Source organism: Diplotaxodon limnothrissa, linkage group LG19 (assembly GCF_057381915.1).
Source record: "Diplotaxodon limnothrissa isolate DT_005_m linkage group LG19, D_limnothrissa_male_GT1.1, whole genome shotgun sequence".
In the NCBI taxonomy this organism is placed as follows: domain Eukaryota; kingdom Metazoa; phylum Chordata; class Actinopteri; order Cichliformes; family Cichlidae; genus Diplotaxodon; species Diplotaxodon limnothrissa.
Window position 1 is genome coordinate 18,842,475 of NC_140614.1, and position 16,732 is coordinate 18,859,206.

Sequence of the window (16,732 nt, forward strand, 5' to 3'; positions counted from 1 at the left end):
TGGTTTTGGGCTCTTTCTGTCACTCCAACACATTCCTCCTTCACCGGCAGATATCTGTCGCCATTGCAGTTCTCTGCTCGCCGTCGCCATCCGTTCCTGTGGATTTGAAGTGTCACATTCAATTAACAAAGGCCTCTGGTGTCTGCTGAAGAGTACAGTCAATGGTCTTTTTCAGATTTAAAATGCTGATGTCATTGGAGGCGTATGAGCAAGAACTGGTGACATTTAGGGAAGTCCAACCAAATCCAGTTTTATTTATAGGACCAAAACAGCAAAGCAAAGCAATGAAAATGACAAGAAACAAAAGGCAAGAAGACACCACTCTCATTCTGAGTTAAAAGGCAAGGAGCAAAAAATGAGGGGATCTTCTGTGGCTGAAAAAACTCAGTTACCTTTTGTTTTGAGTCAAGCTTCAGGGACTGCAAGGAGCAGCTGGTCCACTGACCTCACCGACCTCAATGGGACTCTTGCAGTCAGCAGCTTACATATGTAAGTTGGTGCTGATCTATTAAAAGTTATAAAAACAAATAATAAAACTTAAAATGGGCCCTAAAATTAATGGGAAACCAGTGGCAGGAAGCCACGATGGAGTAAATGTGCTCATGTTTGTGTGTACCCGTTAAAAGATGAGCATAACTGTGAGCATTACTGAGGTTCGTTACTGCTGATATTATATACAGCTGCAAAGGGCCCAGGTCCAAGAGAGGCGCGACACAACCACATCTGGAAGTGAACACAATAACCTCAGTTTACTAAAATTTGAAAAATTTAAGGCCATCAGAATTAGAAACATCCACATTTGGCCAAGACAAGAAATTTGAGTCCAGTTCACTTTGCTGTTCTGCACTGGGTACCAAGCCCCAAGTGTGATCTTGTTCCTTCCAGAGGTCTTTATAAAGGAAAAGTGAGAGTACGTCAGTGGGACAGGACAGGGTGGGCTAAGTTACAGTTTTCTTTAAAAATGAAAAAGTATTGTTCACAGGTTTGTGCCACTTGTTTCCAGACTTCAAAGTGGACCTATTCTGGTCATTCAGAAATATATTTTTATGGCTAGACTCTACTAGAGCAACTCTGCATGATTTACAGTTCAAGAGACAGCTGTCATTTAACTTATACTTGGCCCTTCAGTTCACTCGATAAAGCTGTTTTAGCTTTATGTGAATGATGGCCTTCATATTGATCAGATGAAGAAACTATTGGGAGATATTAGTGCACTGTCCACCACTATCATGTGTTTTGAAAGAATATATTTAATGCCAAGGAGCTTTCTTTTACTTTAATTTGTCACCTGTGTTTATGTATTTGTGTGCCTTCAACTTTTAGAGAAAGGAGTCAAGCACAACTTGAAAAGTATAAACATGGCATTAGTGATAGATATTTAATGGCTCATTTACATGGTAGTACTTTTATTTTTTGACTTTAGCTTGAATTATTCGCGAAAACTTTGCTAATAATGTGGGTGTCTTTGCAGTGTGTTGGCTGGCTATAATGGCACCATATTTGCATACGGCCAGACAGGAAGCGGGAAGACCTTTACCATCACAGGAGGGGCTGAGCGGTACAGCGATCGTGGGATTATTCCTCGCACCCTTTCCTACCTATATGAACGGTTCAGCCAGGTCAGCAAACTGTTGTTCATTTGCCTGTTTTTCAGTTGATTATGTGCAGAACATAACAATCGTCTTTTTACCCATTATTATTATTATTAGCTTCAGAAAAATGTCAAAAATATGTAAGTCTTTTATGTGATTTATTGGTGCTCCACAGGACAGCAGCATGGTTTATACCACACATATCTCTTATCTGGAGATCTACAATGAGATGGGATACGACCTTCTGGATTCCCGACATGAAGCATCTCGACTGGAAGACCTACCGTCAGTGCCCATTTTCTTATTTTTAAGCGGTTGCACATGTCAACAACTAGGGTCATATGGTGTATATTTTAACTTTAATTTAGCCACCTCAGCCTGGCTCACAGTTATTGTGTGGTGAAATATGGAGACTCTAGTGTTTAGCAGCCCACTATGAACTGCCAGCTGACATAATGAGGCTGTGGGACCGCAATGGATGTGGTCAACCTGGTGGCAGACTGCAGGAGAGCAAAAGAGTCATGTGGATAAATAGTTTTTCAAAGCTGGTCATTGCAGCCGGTCTTTTTTTGTCCATCTGCCATTTGTTTGCAGGATTTCATGGGCTCTTTTGTTGCTTTACTCAGAACCTTTTTCTTGTTTGTTTGTTCCTTTCCGTCGTGATCCTCTTTTTTACTTTGCCTCCATCTTTCTTTGCAATCCTAATTTCCATCTGTCTAGATGCTGGTCTGTGCATTTAATTTTTTGCCTATTGTGTTTGTGTCACACACAATATTTATATTCATTCACTTTATTTTACCTTTAGTGGGACCTTCTGAGGTATTGCCATTGAACCCATGATAGGACTTATCAGTAGTTGTGACAATATTGTACCTGGCTCATTCCATGTAAATTGAAGCACATAGTCAGGGGACTAGGTCTGCGACCCAGTATTCTCTCTATTGTTTGTATTTTCTCTCCTCTGTGTCCCTCTCTCGCTCCCTCTCTCTGTCTCTTGTGTCAAGCTTGCACGTCCCAGTTCATGTCTCTCCATGTTTCCTCTTTTATTTTGAAAGTCTTCTGTTTCCATGTTCAGTGTGTTTAGTTTTGCTTCCCCTGTGGCATCTTGTTCATTTGTGTCAGAGTTGTCTCCCCAGGTGTGTCCACTTCCCTCATTATCCTTCTGTGTATCTAAGTCCTCTGTCTTCCTCTGTTCATTGTTGGGTCATCTGTTTACTTCATGTCAATTCTTGTCAGTTTACAGAGTCTTGCTTTCTACTTTTCATGTTCATGTCAGGTTTAGTTTACTTCACGTCCATGTTTCACATGTTCCTATTCAGTTTCATGTTCTCGTTGTCATAGCTGTTTATAACAGTCTTTCTATGACATTTGGTATGATGGGATATATCCTAGATTCAGTAGAAAATTGTACCAATTAAGTGTCCATGACAGTTACAAAAGCGGGCATTGGTACCTTGGGTGCTTTCTATGTTTTTACTGAAGAATTTAAATAGGAATTTAAATGGGAATGACGGTACAATAAAAGTACGGAGACGGAAAGAAACAACTCGTGATCCAAAGCATTCCATATCATCTATCACACATGGTGGAGGCAATATTATGGCACTGGCATGCCAATGCAGCGGAGTGTTTATTGATGATGTGACTGCTGATAGAAGTAGCAGGATGGATTCTGAAGTGTACAGGTCTATGCTCTTCTCAGATTCAGCCAAATGCTGCAATCTGATTGGACAGTGCAAATAGATAATGGTCCAAAGCAAAGTAGAGAAGCTACCCAAGAGTTTCTCAAGGCAAAGAAATGTGATGCTACTCAAAGGCCAAGACAATCACCTGATGTTAACCCAGTAGAGCATGCTTTTCAGTTTAAAAACCGAATGCAGAAAGATCCACATACAACAGGTAACTGAGGATGGCTGCAGTAATGGTTCAGCAGAGCAGCTGATTTCACAGGGTTTATGTATGTAACTTACATTTTACTTTAAATTACATTTCATGCAACTTACGGCAAAACTATTATTTTTTGCTACCTTAGACTGAAAACAGTCGGTCTTGTGCTTTTGCAACTTAAAATCTAGAAGAATCAAGGCAAATGTGTTCCTGCATGTTCCTTTTTTCTCAGAAAAGTTAAGTAATTAGGTTATACCCATGTAGAGGCAAAAATAGACTTTTACTGTCACCTCTGTTTCTGAGAGTGTTATCCAGTATTTTCATGTACTTGCTCGATTTAGGTTTCTCCTCTCCATTCACAGAGAATCCAGCTCAAGGTTTAGATACCCACAAATCACAGTCTTCTGGAAATAGACAGTGCCCGTCGTTAACTGTGCTCTGGCCACACTTGCTGATTCAAGGAGAAGCTGTGGCACTGACTGATGTCTCTCTTTCACTGCCTACAGTACCCCATTCTCTTCTTTATTTATTATTTCCATCGCATACTCAGTTTTCCGCCCTCTCGATGCCAGAAGTCTGCAAATTACCTTAATCCATTCTCGGTTTTTGTAAAAATACAATAAACATTTATATTTCGGGTTGGCGTGGCTGTTTAGGAAAACAACCCTGCCAGGCCACAGCTTTTAATCACATTAAGATTAATTCTGTTTTATCAAACCACCTCAATTGCCTACACATGTTAGTATAATTGTCTGCATGTGTTCGCGTATCATTCCACCCTCTTTGACATGTCAGTCTAGTAGCCATCGTGTCACAGCCCCTGTGGCGGGATGGAAATAATGTGGTGAGATCACAGGGGTTCCTTAAGTGCACCGTATTTCAAAGGGTGCCTGATGTGGGCAAGAACCAATCACCTGTTTGTTTTTAAAAGCAAGCCCTGTCTGTTATCAAATCATGAACTCCCAGATAGATAAAGCACAAAGTGGGTCGCAGCCCACACTGACATGCATGTGTGGTTTGTTTGGATTCAGAGCTGAGCGACGCCTGGTGAAGAGAGGGAAATGGATGACATAACTCAGATAATTCTTTTTTTGTAATTGCTTTGCTTGGAATGATTGGGGGTTTTGTCTGATTTCTGGTCATTTGTCTTTGATAATTCTCCCCATTAAAGATTCTTTTTCTGTTTTTTCAGAAAAGTAATGATTATGGAGGATCAAGACCAAAACATCCATCTGAGGAACCTGTCCCTGCAGCAGTCAGTGAATGAGGAGGAGGCTCTAAATCTACTCTTCCTTGGTGACACCAATCGTATGATCGCTGAAGTAAGAGCAAAAAGGGAAATAAAGGCTTCTGCTTTTTAATTTACATGCTATGAAAGCAGTGTTAAGAATTAGGATTGTAGGCAGCATACAAAAATATCGCTAACCACTACCGGGGTAAGCAGCATAAAAGGCATTTTTTGTCCACAAATGCAATATGCGTTCTAAAAGGTACCTTAAGACCCATCTAAAATATTATTTTGGTCCCATGTGGTCCTTTTTACCGTTTTTTTCCCCAGTAAAACCAAGCATTCTCTCTATAATTTATGTTTATGTTGTGGTGTTGTTTTTTTCCACACTCAGACGCCCAGACTCCCCACGCTGATGAGACATGCGGTGGGTCAGCTTTTGCTTTGCAACCTGAGCTTTGGAGCAAAAGGCTGATCTCACCTCGTTTGCTCGTTTCGGTAGTATGTAAGTAAATAGCAGACAGTAAAAGTGAACAGGATAATCAGGTTTCAAACAGGCTCTTTAGTCTTAATGAGAATGTTGAAGTGTGCGGCTGTGATGCTATCATGAAACAAAACCAAAGTAAAAAAAATATAGTAGATGTTTCAGGATCTAAGATTGAGTTTCTGGAACTTTTTAATATGTTTAGTAGGTAGTGTTTCATACGAGTATCACAAAATGAGGGAAAATATGAACATCAAATAATGCAGTTATTCCACTGAGCCTCATCTAGACAGGAATTGTAACACAAACATGTGAGACAGAGAGAGCAGCACCAAAGGCATTTAAAAACCACGAAACAAGCAAAAGGTTCTGCAATAAGGACATTAAGGATTCAGCGGAATTAAAAATACGAGGGAAGAAAAAAAAACTAGAAACAATAAAAATACAATTCAATACAGCACCTGCTCGACTATGACAAGAACAAGTCTGTTTGGCAACAGACGAGGTTAAACATAAGAGTCTAGTAATGAGATGGACAGAATACTTGATCACAGGTGAGACTAATTCAGCAGAGGTTATATTAATGGCGGTGGGACAATCACAAAGAGTGGAAAATAACTCTGTATGTGATCTTTCCGCGACCCCCTCAGTGTCAGAGCCCGGACCCTGAACAATATTACATTTGTTTTGCATCTGTTTGGTTGACACGCTTCCTATGTCAATTGCTGTGAAACCTTCAGGGATATTTCAGTGCAAACACATTCTCAGAAGTCTCATTATAAAACTTTTAAAGGGTTGCGATGTGCAGCAGGGGAGACCCCACCGCTGTCCACCCACATTCAGACTTTTGTTGACTCGTCCTCTTTGGGACTTCATCACAGGAAGGTTTCTCTTGAGCCTGAAGCAAACAAAGAACCCTCCACATGGTCAAATGGTCTCTGCCAGAATCAAGTCCTTGCTCCATGCAGACCCTCCAATAAAGCAATGCTTTCTTTCTTCTGTTACTCCCAGCCATGTGGCTAATAGATGACACATCGGATCACATCGCACTCCGCAGGCAGTGAGCTCACTCGGTTTGAGACTTTACAATCCCCTCCACAACTTTATTGAACAGGACTTAAAAAAAAAAAACACACCTTAGCTTCACAAGGAAAGGTTTCCTCTCATTTTCTCTTTTCTGTTTCGGCTTCACATTGATGTCGGACTTAGACCTCTCCTCTTCTCTCAGATTTCCCCTCCAACTTATGGGGGTGAGCTGGGTGCATAGAACCAGAATAGAATCCAATCAGAATCAAAATTATTTACATGTTTGTACACAAATAGCCAAATTTCAGCTTCCCTCTCAGTATTTTGGATCAGCAAACTCTATATATTTAGCAGTTTGTAGCACCACTTTCTGTTGATCCCCTGCGACACTGTGTGTGGTTAGTGTGAGGTTATCATAAGGTCTGCATGTGTGAGAATAAAGGACATGACTCCATTGAGGACAACTTGTACTTTACTGATGTTACTCCATAGTTTATATGTTTTGAATAGGGATACTTTCCCCTGTGGACACATTGTTTATAACTATTAATATCCATTGTGTCCCCAGTGTGCCTGCATGCTTATATGCTAAGTTACTCTATGACTTCTGGAACTATGATCCATCTGTTCATTCATCCATCCTATCATCAATCCATTTCCCTCCTGTCGGGAAGGGGGGCTGAAGCCCATTCCAAATGCCACAGGGCAAAAGACAGGATATAACCTGAGCATTTATGCTTTCTATATTTAAACATCTTTAGCTTGCTGTGCTTCTGCAAGCCTCCCTTGTGCCAGCTTCTCCCTGTCTTGCTTTTTCTGATTTAATAATCATCCTTACTTATCATTTACATCACTGCTCTGTTTTCCACCTCAAGTTTTCCATCTGTCTACATGGTAGGTCCCACAACATATATCCATATCCACAAGACTACAGATGGAAAAGGGTTCCTGAAGTAAATTCTCTAATTTAGCATGGACACACTATCCCCAACCTTGACCCATTATGCAAAACTATTAGAAATGCGATCCCAGCTCAACATATAAGAGCTGCCTCACGTTACTTTGGGGATACAATATGGAGAAAAGATAGACATGTGTAGAGTGAAGGGAATTTGCACTGAGGAAAGGGATGACAGCAGAGGGTTAAGATAGTGAAAGATCTGTCACTAGCTGTCATGACTAGAGATGGCACGATACCACTTTTTTATGTCCGATACCGATACCGATATCATAAATTTGAATATCTGCCGATACCGATATGAATCCGATATAGTGTTTTTTAATCAACAAAACTGTTTTTTAAATATCTTGCTGCATTTTGTATAAGTTCATACTCAAGTTTAAAACAACAACTACACTAAAGCTATTCTGTTATACCTGTATGCAAAAAAAAAAAATTTCATAGTTCAGCAATACTGATCAATCTAATAAACTTAAACCTACACCATCCTCCCTATTCTGGTATTTTAAAGAGTACTTAGCATAAATATTAAGCAACCTAACTAATAGGGCTCCAACTCCCAGCAACAACAAAAATAAATAAATAAATAAAAAATAGGGAACCACCCCTCACGCGCCACCTCATGATGCTTAATCGACGTAATCAACCTTAATTTGATGCAGTGTGAAAAAAAATGCACAGAAATCAATTATTTTTCAAGAAATATTAAATAGATTCAACATCTTTCTTCAACAAAATTGCAGACTGCACAGATGGTACCTTCCCAAAGGAAAAAGTACTATAGCTTACTAGGGTATATTAGACTTAATAGTTACTATATACAGTAATTGACTTCTATTCATTTTACATCAAATTAAAACTTTGGGTGTCAGATAATTATTTATTAAAAGCTAGACATTTTAAATGAGAATAAGAAAGAAAAGTATGTCTTTGTGCCCCCTTTTCCCTGTTAATGCCCTATCGGCCCCCCTGGCTAAACTTTGCTAGATCCGCCCCTGCACAGTTACCAGCGTCAGCTACGTAGAAAAAGATCCTGGAGTAGAAAGTAATATTAAATACATTCTAACAACAGCTGATCAAGCTTAAACGTGCTGCTGTTGTTCAGCCGCTGGTTTCCTCTTTCTGGTGCAAAGTGGGCCAAAAACAAACTAGAGACACGACTGGCGACAGAAAAGCCGATCAGCTGATCGTTAAGCAGTTTCATGATTGAAGTAGCAGCAAGAAGAGGCAGTCGCTCCATATATCGTTTGTTAAGCTTAACGCAGGAATGCTTTACAAACATTCAGAGATGGACTTACACACTTGCTTTACTTCTCTCGGGGATAACTTTGTCGGAGATGAAATGCCGGGTTGCTAGCGAAGCTCCACATGCTATCCAGACCACCGACAGGTCCTGCATGCCACAGCCGCTCTATCACGTGACCACACTGCTCCGATGTGCTAACGTTCTGAGGTGAGTTACGGCGTGTTGCAAGTTTTGTGAGGTGCTTTCGTGATATTTAATGGATCGGATTACATTTTTTTATTTTTCTCCGATATCCGATCCAGTAATTTAGGTCAGTATCGGACCGATACCGATACGTAATATCGGATCGGTCCATCTCTAGTCATGACCCTAACAGTCAGGTGTTGGCACTTTTATGCCGAGAGTAAGTCAGAGTCAGAGCAGCTTTTTTAGACTGTCTATGGTGATCTTTTTTAGCAGTGAGAAAAAGTGGCTCATGTCAATATCTTAGATGACTGAGAGTTACAAGATGAGATGACACCTCCTTTCTAATTAAAAGCTGCTTAATAAAACCTGCATCATGTGTTCAAACTGCAAGAAGTGCATGCTCAGCGCTATGTCAGTGAATGTCCATTTCCTCCGTTTATTCTGTCAGCAAAGCCCTCATCCTCCTCTAGTTAATAAAACTTGTTTGTGCAGAGTGACTCATGCTCTATTTCTGTTTCCTTCTGGTCTCAACCTGCTTTCTGCTGTTCCAGTGGCCTTCTGAAAATCAGCCTCAGCTTTTGTCAAGCCGCTACCATGTGTTCACCGCGCATTGGTTGCACATGCTGTGACTTTGATCTATAAATGAGTGGGAACAAGAAAAAAATAAGAATCAAAGGGAACGTGTTTTTTTGTTGTTGTTTGAATTGGAAAATACCAGAAATGAAGAATTAATTCCCCCCTTTGTTTTTCTGGTTTCACCACGTGTGCCAGTTTATCAGGATTCAGGATTATTACTCTCTCACAAACCTGCAACTGCAACATTATTTTAAAATCTGTTCTTGTCACTTGACCACTTTTGTCATCCTCAGACTCCCATGAACCAGGCGTCCACTCGTTCCCACTGTATATTCACTGTGCACCTATGCAGGCGTGAACCTGGTTCAGCCACCCTGCGGCGATCCAAGCTCCACCTGGTGGATCTGGCAGGATCGGACCGAGTTAGCAAGACTGGTTTAAATGGGCAGCTGCTCACCGATGCAAAGTATATCAACCTCTCTCTCCATTACCTGGAACAGGTAGGCTCTTTTTTTTCTTTGTTATATATTAATACAGATTAGAATAAAAAAAAAAAACATGTTTAGTGTAAAGATATAATCTATCAGTTGGTTTAATGTTTGTTTTCTTGTTACTGATACCAAACAGAAATTTAGCTCTTTCCCCAAGGACTTCAGTTGCTTCATTTGTACTACTCCCTGTGAGTTAATAACATTGACTGGATAAAAAAAGATGGAAATAGCCACTGTGAAATCTCCCACTGATTTGTGAAGGCCCGTTTTGAAGCCCTGGGCTGACTCAAAGACACTGTGCACTCATATACTGAGAGTGGCTGCAGTGTGTTTCCTATGATATCGTGCACACTCCGCCAGGTTGACAGTTTATCCCTGGAGATTTTGCAGAGTACTGCAAAACTAGTAGAGAAATAAATTACTTTCTACATCGAGTAAATAAGTAGTGTAGAATATTGCTTTTTTAAAGAGTAACAATTGATGTACAATTCATTACATTGTTGAGAATGGAGGCAGTTTGGTTAGCAAACTGCATTCATAAACTGAACAGATGCAATGCGCAGACACACATATTGAGTAACAGGTAACAAATAAAGGACTAATAAAATGGTTGAATTTTACTCACTAAACTGAAGCATAGACTGCTTGGATGCGCTATACCAGCGGTCCCCAATCCCCGGGCCTCGGACCGGTACCGGTCCGTGAGTCGTTTGGTACCGGGCAGCGAGAGTTGAGGCTCAGGTGTGAAATGTATAGTTTTCAGGGTTTTTATCGGTTTTCAGCGTTATTTTGTTATTGTTTTTATTGTTTACTCGGTTTTCCTTGGTCTTTTCACGTGTGTTATGAATAAATTTTCTTTTTTTCAGTACCGGTACTAGTTTTATTTTGTTGTATTTATCCGCAACACCTTAAAGGCCGGTCCATGAAAATATTGTCGGGCATAAACCGGTCCGTGGCGCAAAAAAGGTTGGAGACCGCTGCTATATACCACAGATAAGCCATTGAAAATGCTCCAAATGGCATCAACTGCACACACACGCACACACACACAAACACACACACACACACACACACACACACACACACACACACACACACACAAACACTGTGTAAAGATGTAGTTTAATGGCCAAACTAATGGATGAAGGGTGGCAGACTGTGTCAGCACACCTATCTCAGTTATCCATGTTAAGCAGTTATAAATAATATTCACTTGCAAATGTTAAAACGTATCCATAGAGGTCAAAAAAGAGGCCAGGCTTTAAATAGGCTCTTTAATGCTGTAAAGTTGGAAATCTTAACATGAAAGTCTAAAGGGATTTTGGAGCCAGCTTCAAGTGGCCATTAGAAAAACTGCAATTTTTGCCACTTCATCAGTGGCTTAATTTTTAAGCTTTTTAAGCCCATTGGTAATAAACCCAACAATGCTACTCAACACATGACTCTTACCCTTTTTCTGTGTATGTAGTCTTTTAGTCTCTGGCCCATATTTGTAGGATTTGGGCGTGGACATTTCCAGTCTACATATTAAAAAGCTAAACTGTTGGCTGAGAATGCCCGATTTTTGTTTTCAAGCTTTTTGTTTTGCAGTTCGTCCCTCGTCGGCTCTTCATACAGATGTATATCTGATTGGCCAGTAGAATTCTGTAAGCAGCGTACAGATAGAAAGGTCTCATGTAGTGAAGATGTGATTAACACTGTAGAAATAATGCAAAAATAATGGCAGCCTTTTGAATCATGAGCCGTGTGCCAACTTTTCCCTGGTTTGCGTGGTATTTCTCAGTCATGTCAGCACTTTTCTCTTCCTCAGGTCATCATAGCACTGTCAGAGAAGAATCGTTCCCATATTCCCTACAGAAACTCCATGTTAACGTCTGTTCTGAGGGACAGTCTTGGGGGCAACTGCATGACCACCATGATTGCCACTATGGCAGTTGAGAGAAGGAACCTCGAGGTAAGCATGGTTACAATGAGGACATGTTCAGACACAAGTCTCTTAGATTCCCTCAAAAAACAATACTTTATTGTAGTTTTAGGACACTACTTTTGTCGGTGGGCTTCGTAGAGAAACTGTTGTTACCTTTGTTGAGTCTCTGCATGCATTCCTTTGAGGAAATGTACAGTATCACATGATTACTAAATTATGGTGTAATCAGGGGTATTCATTTTTCCCCCTCCTATTGACAGATCAGATCACTGACAGATTTTTCAAACTATTTTCCTCAGGAGTCCATCTCGACGTGTCGCTTCGCACAACGTGTGGCTGTCATCAAGAACGAGGCGATACTGAACGAAGAACTGGATCCTGCGCTGGTGAGACAATCAGACGCTCTCGCTGCTTCGCCAGGCCCTCGGAATTCTGACGCTGAGCTGCACAATCACACCACAGATCCATGACTTAATGTGCCGTTTTATTTTGGCCAGACCCTCCCTTAAGCTTCCAGACCTTAAATTGATCGGCAAATGAACGGCAGTGAGAATCCAGTTTCTAAACTAAGTGTAACCCACCATGTGCTTAAGTGTCCTCTTTGGGTTTCCAGCACCAAGTTAGTTTTTCCATTGTGACACAGTCAGTCTGAAAGAAGCCGTTTTCCACCCTCAACATGTGGACGCCCGTCCATCTTGTGATATTTAGACTGCTCACACGTCCTGTTTGCAATCTCTCTCTGTCTTGTTTACATGCCTCCAATTCTGTTATGGCATATTCTCTCCCAATAATTCCCAGCCTCTTGAGAAAATATTCAGCTGGTGTATACATATGTCCTTCACACAGTCATGCAAGGAAGCAGAAATTACACATTGCACTCCTCACTGAGTAGTGTTTCCCCAGATGTAGTTATGAGGAGACTTTTTTTTTTTAAACCAAGAGTGGGTAGTCGGCTGAACATCATTATTTTTATTTGGTATCTATATATTTGGGATTAACTAATAATACTTTTTCAGGGGTGGTACTGGTAATTATTAATTTAGCAAGGAATAAGCAATACCTCAGGAAGTTTTGAATAAATTCTGATTAAAACTTGTAGGGGTGTAGAGTGGCAGCCCGTTCTCACTCCCGAGGCATTATATACTGACGATTTGTCAAGTCCCGCGGCGTTCCTGAGGAACGTGAAAGGTGACCGTCCGCGTTCTTATGCTACATGCCGGGTTATGGATGAAATCTAGTAGAATGACAGTCCCGCGGTAATACACAATCCAGCTATGTATTTCAGCCCTAACCCTAACCTCATCCCTAAAATACACTCATTAATCACATACCTGATAACAGTTCATTTAATTTACTTATAATAACAAAGCCTACAGGGGATATAAACTCTACACAAATAAGTAGCAACACAGGACAAAAACTAACAAAAAAACAGGGCTCATCAGGAGGAGAGGAGTGCCTTACAGTGGACACTATAAATCAGGGGTCCCCAATCCCAGTCCACGAGGGCCGGTGTCCCTGCAGGTTTTAGATGTGTCCTTGATCCATCACAGCTGATTTAAATGGATAAATTACCTTCTCAACATGTCTTGTAATTCTCCAGAGGCCTGGTAATGAACTAATCATATGATTCAGGTGTGTTGACCCAGGGTGAAATGTAAAACCTGCAGGGACACCGGCCCTCGTGGACTGGGATTGGGGACACCTGCTATAAATACACAGGCAAGAACATGAGGGTACGAGGAACAGGTGGGAACACAGCCGGAAGAAATTAGACCTAAGGAGACACGAGGAAACGCAAAGTCAACACACTGACATAAGACACGGACCTTCACAATAAAACAAGAAATACACCTGGCTCAAGGGCACAGACTTGAAACTACACAGAGGGGACAGAAAACAGGGACCTGAGAACTAGAAATACAAAACAAACCATCAACCTATCAGTCAAAACCTAGAAGAAAACAAAGCTCAATGATAACACAAAAAACCAAAATGCTGGATCACCGACCCAGGATCATAACAACTATTAGCTTAAAAGGTAATGCAGCCTAGAGACTGCTTTGAGCTCTTGGGGGCTTTTTTGTTGTTATTTCATTCACTAATAATAGGAAATCACATAATCACAGCCAGGTTAACCTCTGGCACGATGCCCCTCCTTCACTATTTGTGGTAAACTATATAACACTGTTCTTAACAAAGCTACTCTTTGCCTCACAGAAATAATTTATTTAAATTCTCAAAAACAGTAACAAAATAGTAATTCTAGTTATACTAGATACTTTGGAATACCTGTCACACCTTCCACTGTTGCAGTTTGCAAACCTGGTAGTTGTTAAAAAGGCCTAATGGGCAGATATATGGTAGCGAGTCATCACTCCTGTATATACTTCCTCTGCTCCCAACCTATCGACAGCTACTGTATTACTGCTGCTGCTAAGAGTTGGCTGGCCACTTGCAAACCCCACAGAGGTATTTTTAAGAGAGTCTGCGGCCGGCTCAGTAATTGTGACAGTGTCTGGCTGCTCCCAGTCGGGTCCGGCACAGTTACAGCTCCAGGCAAACCCAACCTCCATGGGCAAACCTCTTGTCTCTGTTTATGGATTTTTAGTGTATTTCTCATTTTATGTTCATTGCTTCTGTCTCATCTATCTCTCGGCCCAGTTTACTGAGGAAAATGCAAAGCAAGCAGCAGCGCAGCATGCAGAATAGAGTGATGTCATTTATTGTGGTTTGGGGGGGACACACTGACTCCAATTTTTGGCCTGCCCCGTCTGAAGGCGCACTGTGTCTTGGAGTCGCTGGCTTTGGTGATTTAAAACCTGAAGTTTGCTTTTCACAATGATTTGTCTGGTCCTGGTCCTATACTGTAGCCTGCAGGCTTCAAATCCTGAGGAGCAGGAAACCAGCCAGACCAGACAAAACACTGAACACGTCTCTCACTGACAGGCAAAGAATGAGGTGTTGAAAGTGACCTGTGATGATGATTAAGTCAGCCACAGTGGCCGCACCATATAAGGCTGCATCGGTTAGTTCCTCTAAGAGCACTGATGTTGGCGTTAATCCTTCAATTAGACCCGGCTGATCCCAATCTGCATTCATCAGTGGAGATTGTCAGCAGCTATTGTAACAGTCACATCGCACTGATGCATTTATGTGTTAATGCTCCCATTATTTATATTTCTTTAATTCTTAAAAGGGTTAAAAATGTTGGCTTGAGGTTATGCATTTGTGCAGAGGTTAACTTAGGGGCCCTCTTAAACTTAAAGCCAGTATTCACAAAAACGCAAACAACATCCAGCTTTAAAAGACAGCTCTGATTAGCTGTACCCCAAGTTGGTGCTTTAGTAGTATACCCCTTGGGTTACTCGTACTCCTGCTTGGGAATCACTGGTTCAGTGCAGTGCTTCTTGTTTTAGTCTGTAATACCAAAGTAGTGCCATATGACACAAGAAATTCAGCCCATGTGTTCGCATTTTGTTGTGGAGGATGAAAACCTAGCACACAGTTAGTTGTAATGGGAAATTTTGCCTAATCTTCCTTTATAAAAGAGGCCCCATAATAGCAGCATGTTTGTGAGTGGCATACTGCATAACGCTGCACATATACATTTTTAAGGTGTAACCTGTGGTTATATTGCGGGTTATACTGCAGTGCTTACACTTTAGTGTGGGTGGTTATGTGCACAGGATAGAGGGTATGTTTTCAAGAAGAGGAGGTATAATTTAAAGTTAGGCCTGTTTAATGTTTCAAAGTTAATTGTGTTTGTCAGTATATAGACTGTGACAGACATAAAGGTAGAGAGAAAGAGGGAAAATGAACATCTAGATGTTTCTTCTATCATCAGATTTGTGTTGTTGGGTTTCCATAGGGTTTGCTGACATCATCAGTCACATGGTTTGAGTCCGTTTTTATTCAGAGCCTGCCCTGAAACTGTGGTGCCAGTGTGGGCTTGGCGCTCTGAAATAGACTGCGCAATTCTGCTGACCAACAACTGGTGGGCAGCTTTTGGGGATGCAGCTGGAAGAATTACATCAGACCACGAGCTCCAAAAAGGAGATACAGGGAGCGGCTCTGGTGAAGAGTGGTCAGATGTGGTGTTTGGTGTTAAAGCATACAATAAATACAGGGATGGGATGATGTGGGGTGATCGAGGTTGAAACAGCAAAGTCACGCCTTTCCAAAAACACACAACAGATCTGTTTCTTTTCAGAAGCGTCTCAAGTTGTGTTCGAGTGTCTGGCTGCTTTGGCTTTTCAGTTTGAGGTTGACACTCAGTCTGACCTTTGTCCTTGATTTAATTCTCACTGACCTTTAACTCTTTAGCAGTTCTGTGTCAGGAGTGGCACTGACTAACACTTGCACACAGTCGCTAATTTCTATTCCCTTTGCTCTTTGCTGTTGAGATATTTAAGTAGGATTTACCCTTAAGTAAGGGGGTTTTAGCAAAAAGAACAATGGCCACTTGTGTTTTTAGAGGGTTTAGTGTGTTGTTTCATTTGGGGATTTATGTAAAATTTTTATTACAGTGGGTTTGGCTTCATTTCAGTAATTTCATGATCCATTGACTTTGACTATTTTCCCCACCATTAACATGTAATTGCATGTCTCTGTTTTTCTCTTTTGGGACTGTTTCCTCTTTTTGAACAGATTTCCAGTGTGTAAATACCAAATTATTGAGCCAGTCATTCACAATGTTTTTGCTGTCCGGATCTACATTTTCAGTTTACCATAGCACTTTACGTTAGGTCGTGGCACATGAGAATTGGACTCACCTCTGACCTCTTGCTCATCATCCTTCAACCTGGTTATTTTGGAGAGCTCTTCCTGTTAAAAGGAGTTTTTCCTTCCCACTGTCCCCAAGTGCTGCTCATAGGAAATCACCTGATTAGTGTTCTTCTCTCTGTTTAATATTGTACTGCCTATGCACAATGTAACTGTTGTGGTGAATTGGTCCCATGTCATTGCATTATTACACATCTGCAAAGTAGAGGTTCTTTTTTTACTTTTATAGAGAAACACGGTCATAATGGATAAAAAATGAATTTGCTGCTGATCAAAGTATCACAGAGTCAAATGTTTATCTATCTTTTGGTGTTAAGATGATGCAAGCATGCAGTAAAATCTT

At 41.0% G+C, this 16,732-nt stretch overlaps 1 protein-coding gene across 1 annotated transcript in view; it reads left to right on the forward strand.

The window, feature by feature from the left end:
- kif6 (kinesin family member 6) overlaps positions 1–16,732 on the forward strand; it is a 76,992-nt gene that overhangs the window by 13,037 nt on the left and 47,223 nt on the right. Inside the window, exons 4-9 of the mRNA XM_085342468.1 lie at positions 1,472–1,619; positions 1,768–1,877; positions 4,672–4,801; positions 9,480–9,686; positions 11,488–11,631; positions 11,904–11,990. Of these exons, the coding sequence (XP_085198594.1) occupies positions 1,472–1,619; positions 1,768–1,877; positions 4,672–4,801; positions 9,480–9,686; positions 11,488–11,631; positions 11,904–11,990 (826 nt within the window). The remainder of the gene's footprint in view (positions 1–1,471; positions 1,620–1,767; positions 1,878–4,671; positions 4,802–9,479; positions 9,687–11,487; positions 11,632–11,903; positions 11,991–16,732) is intronic.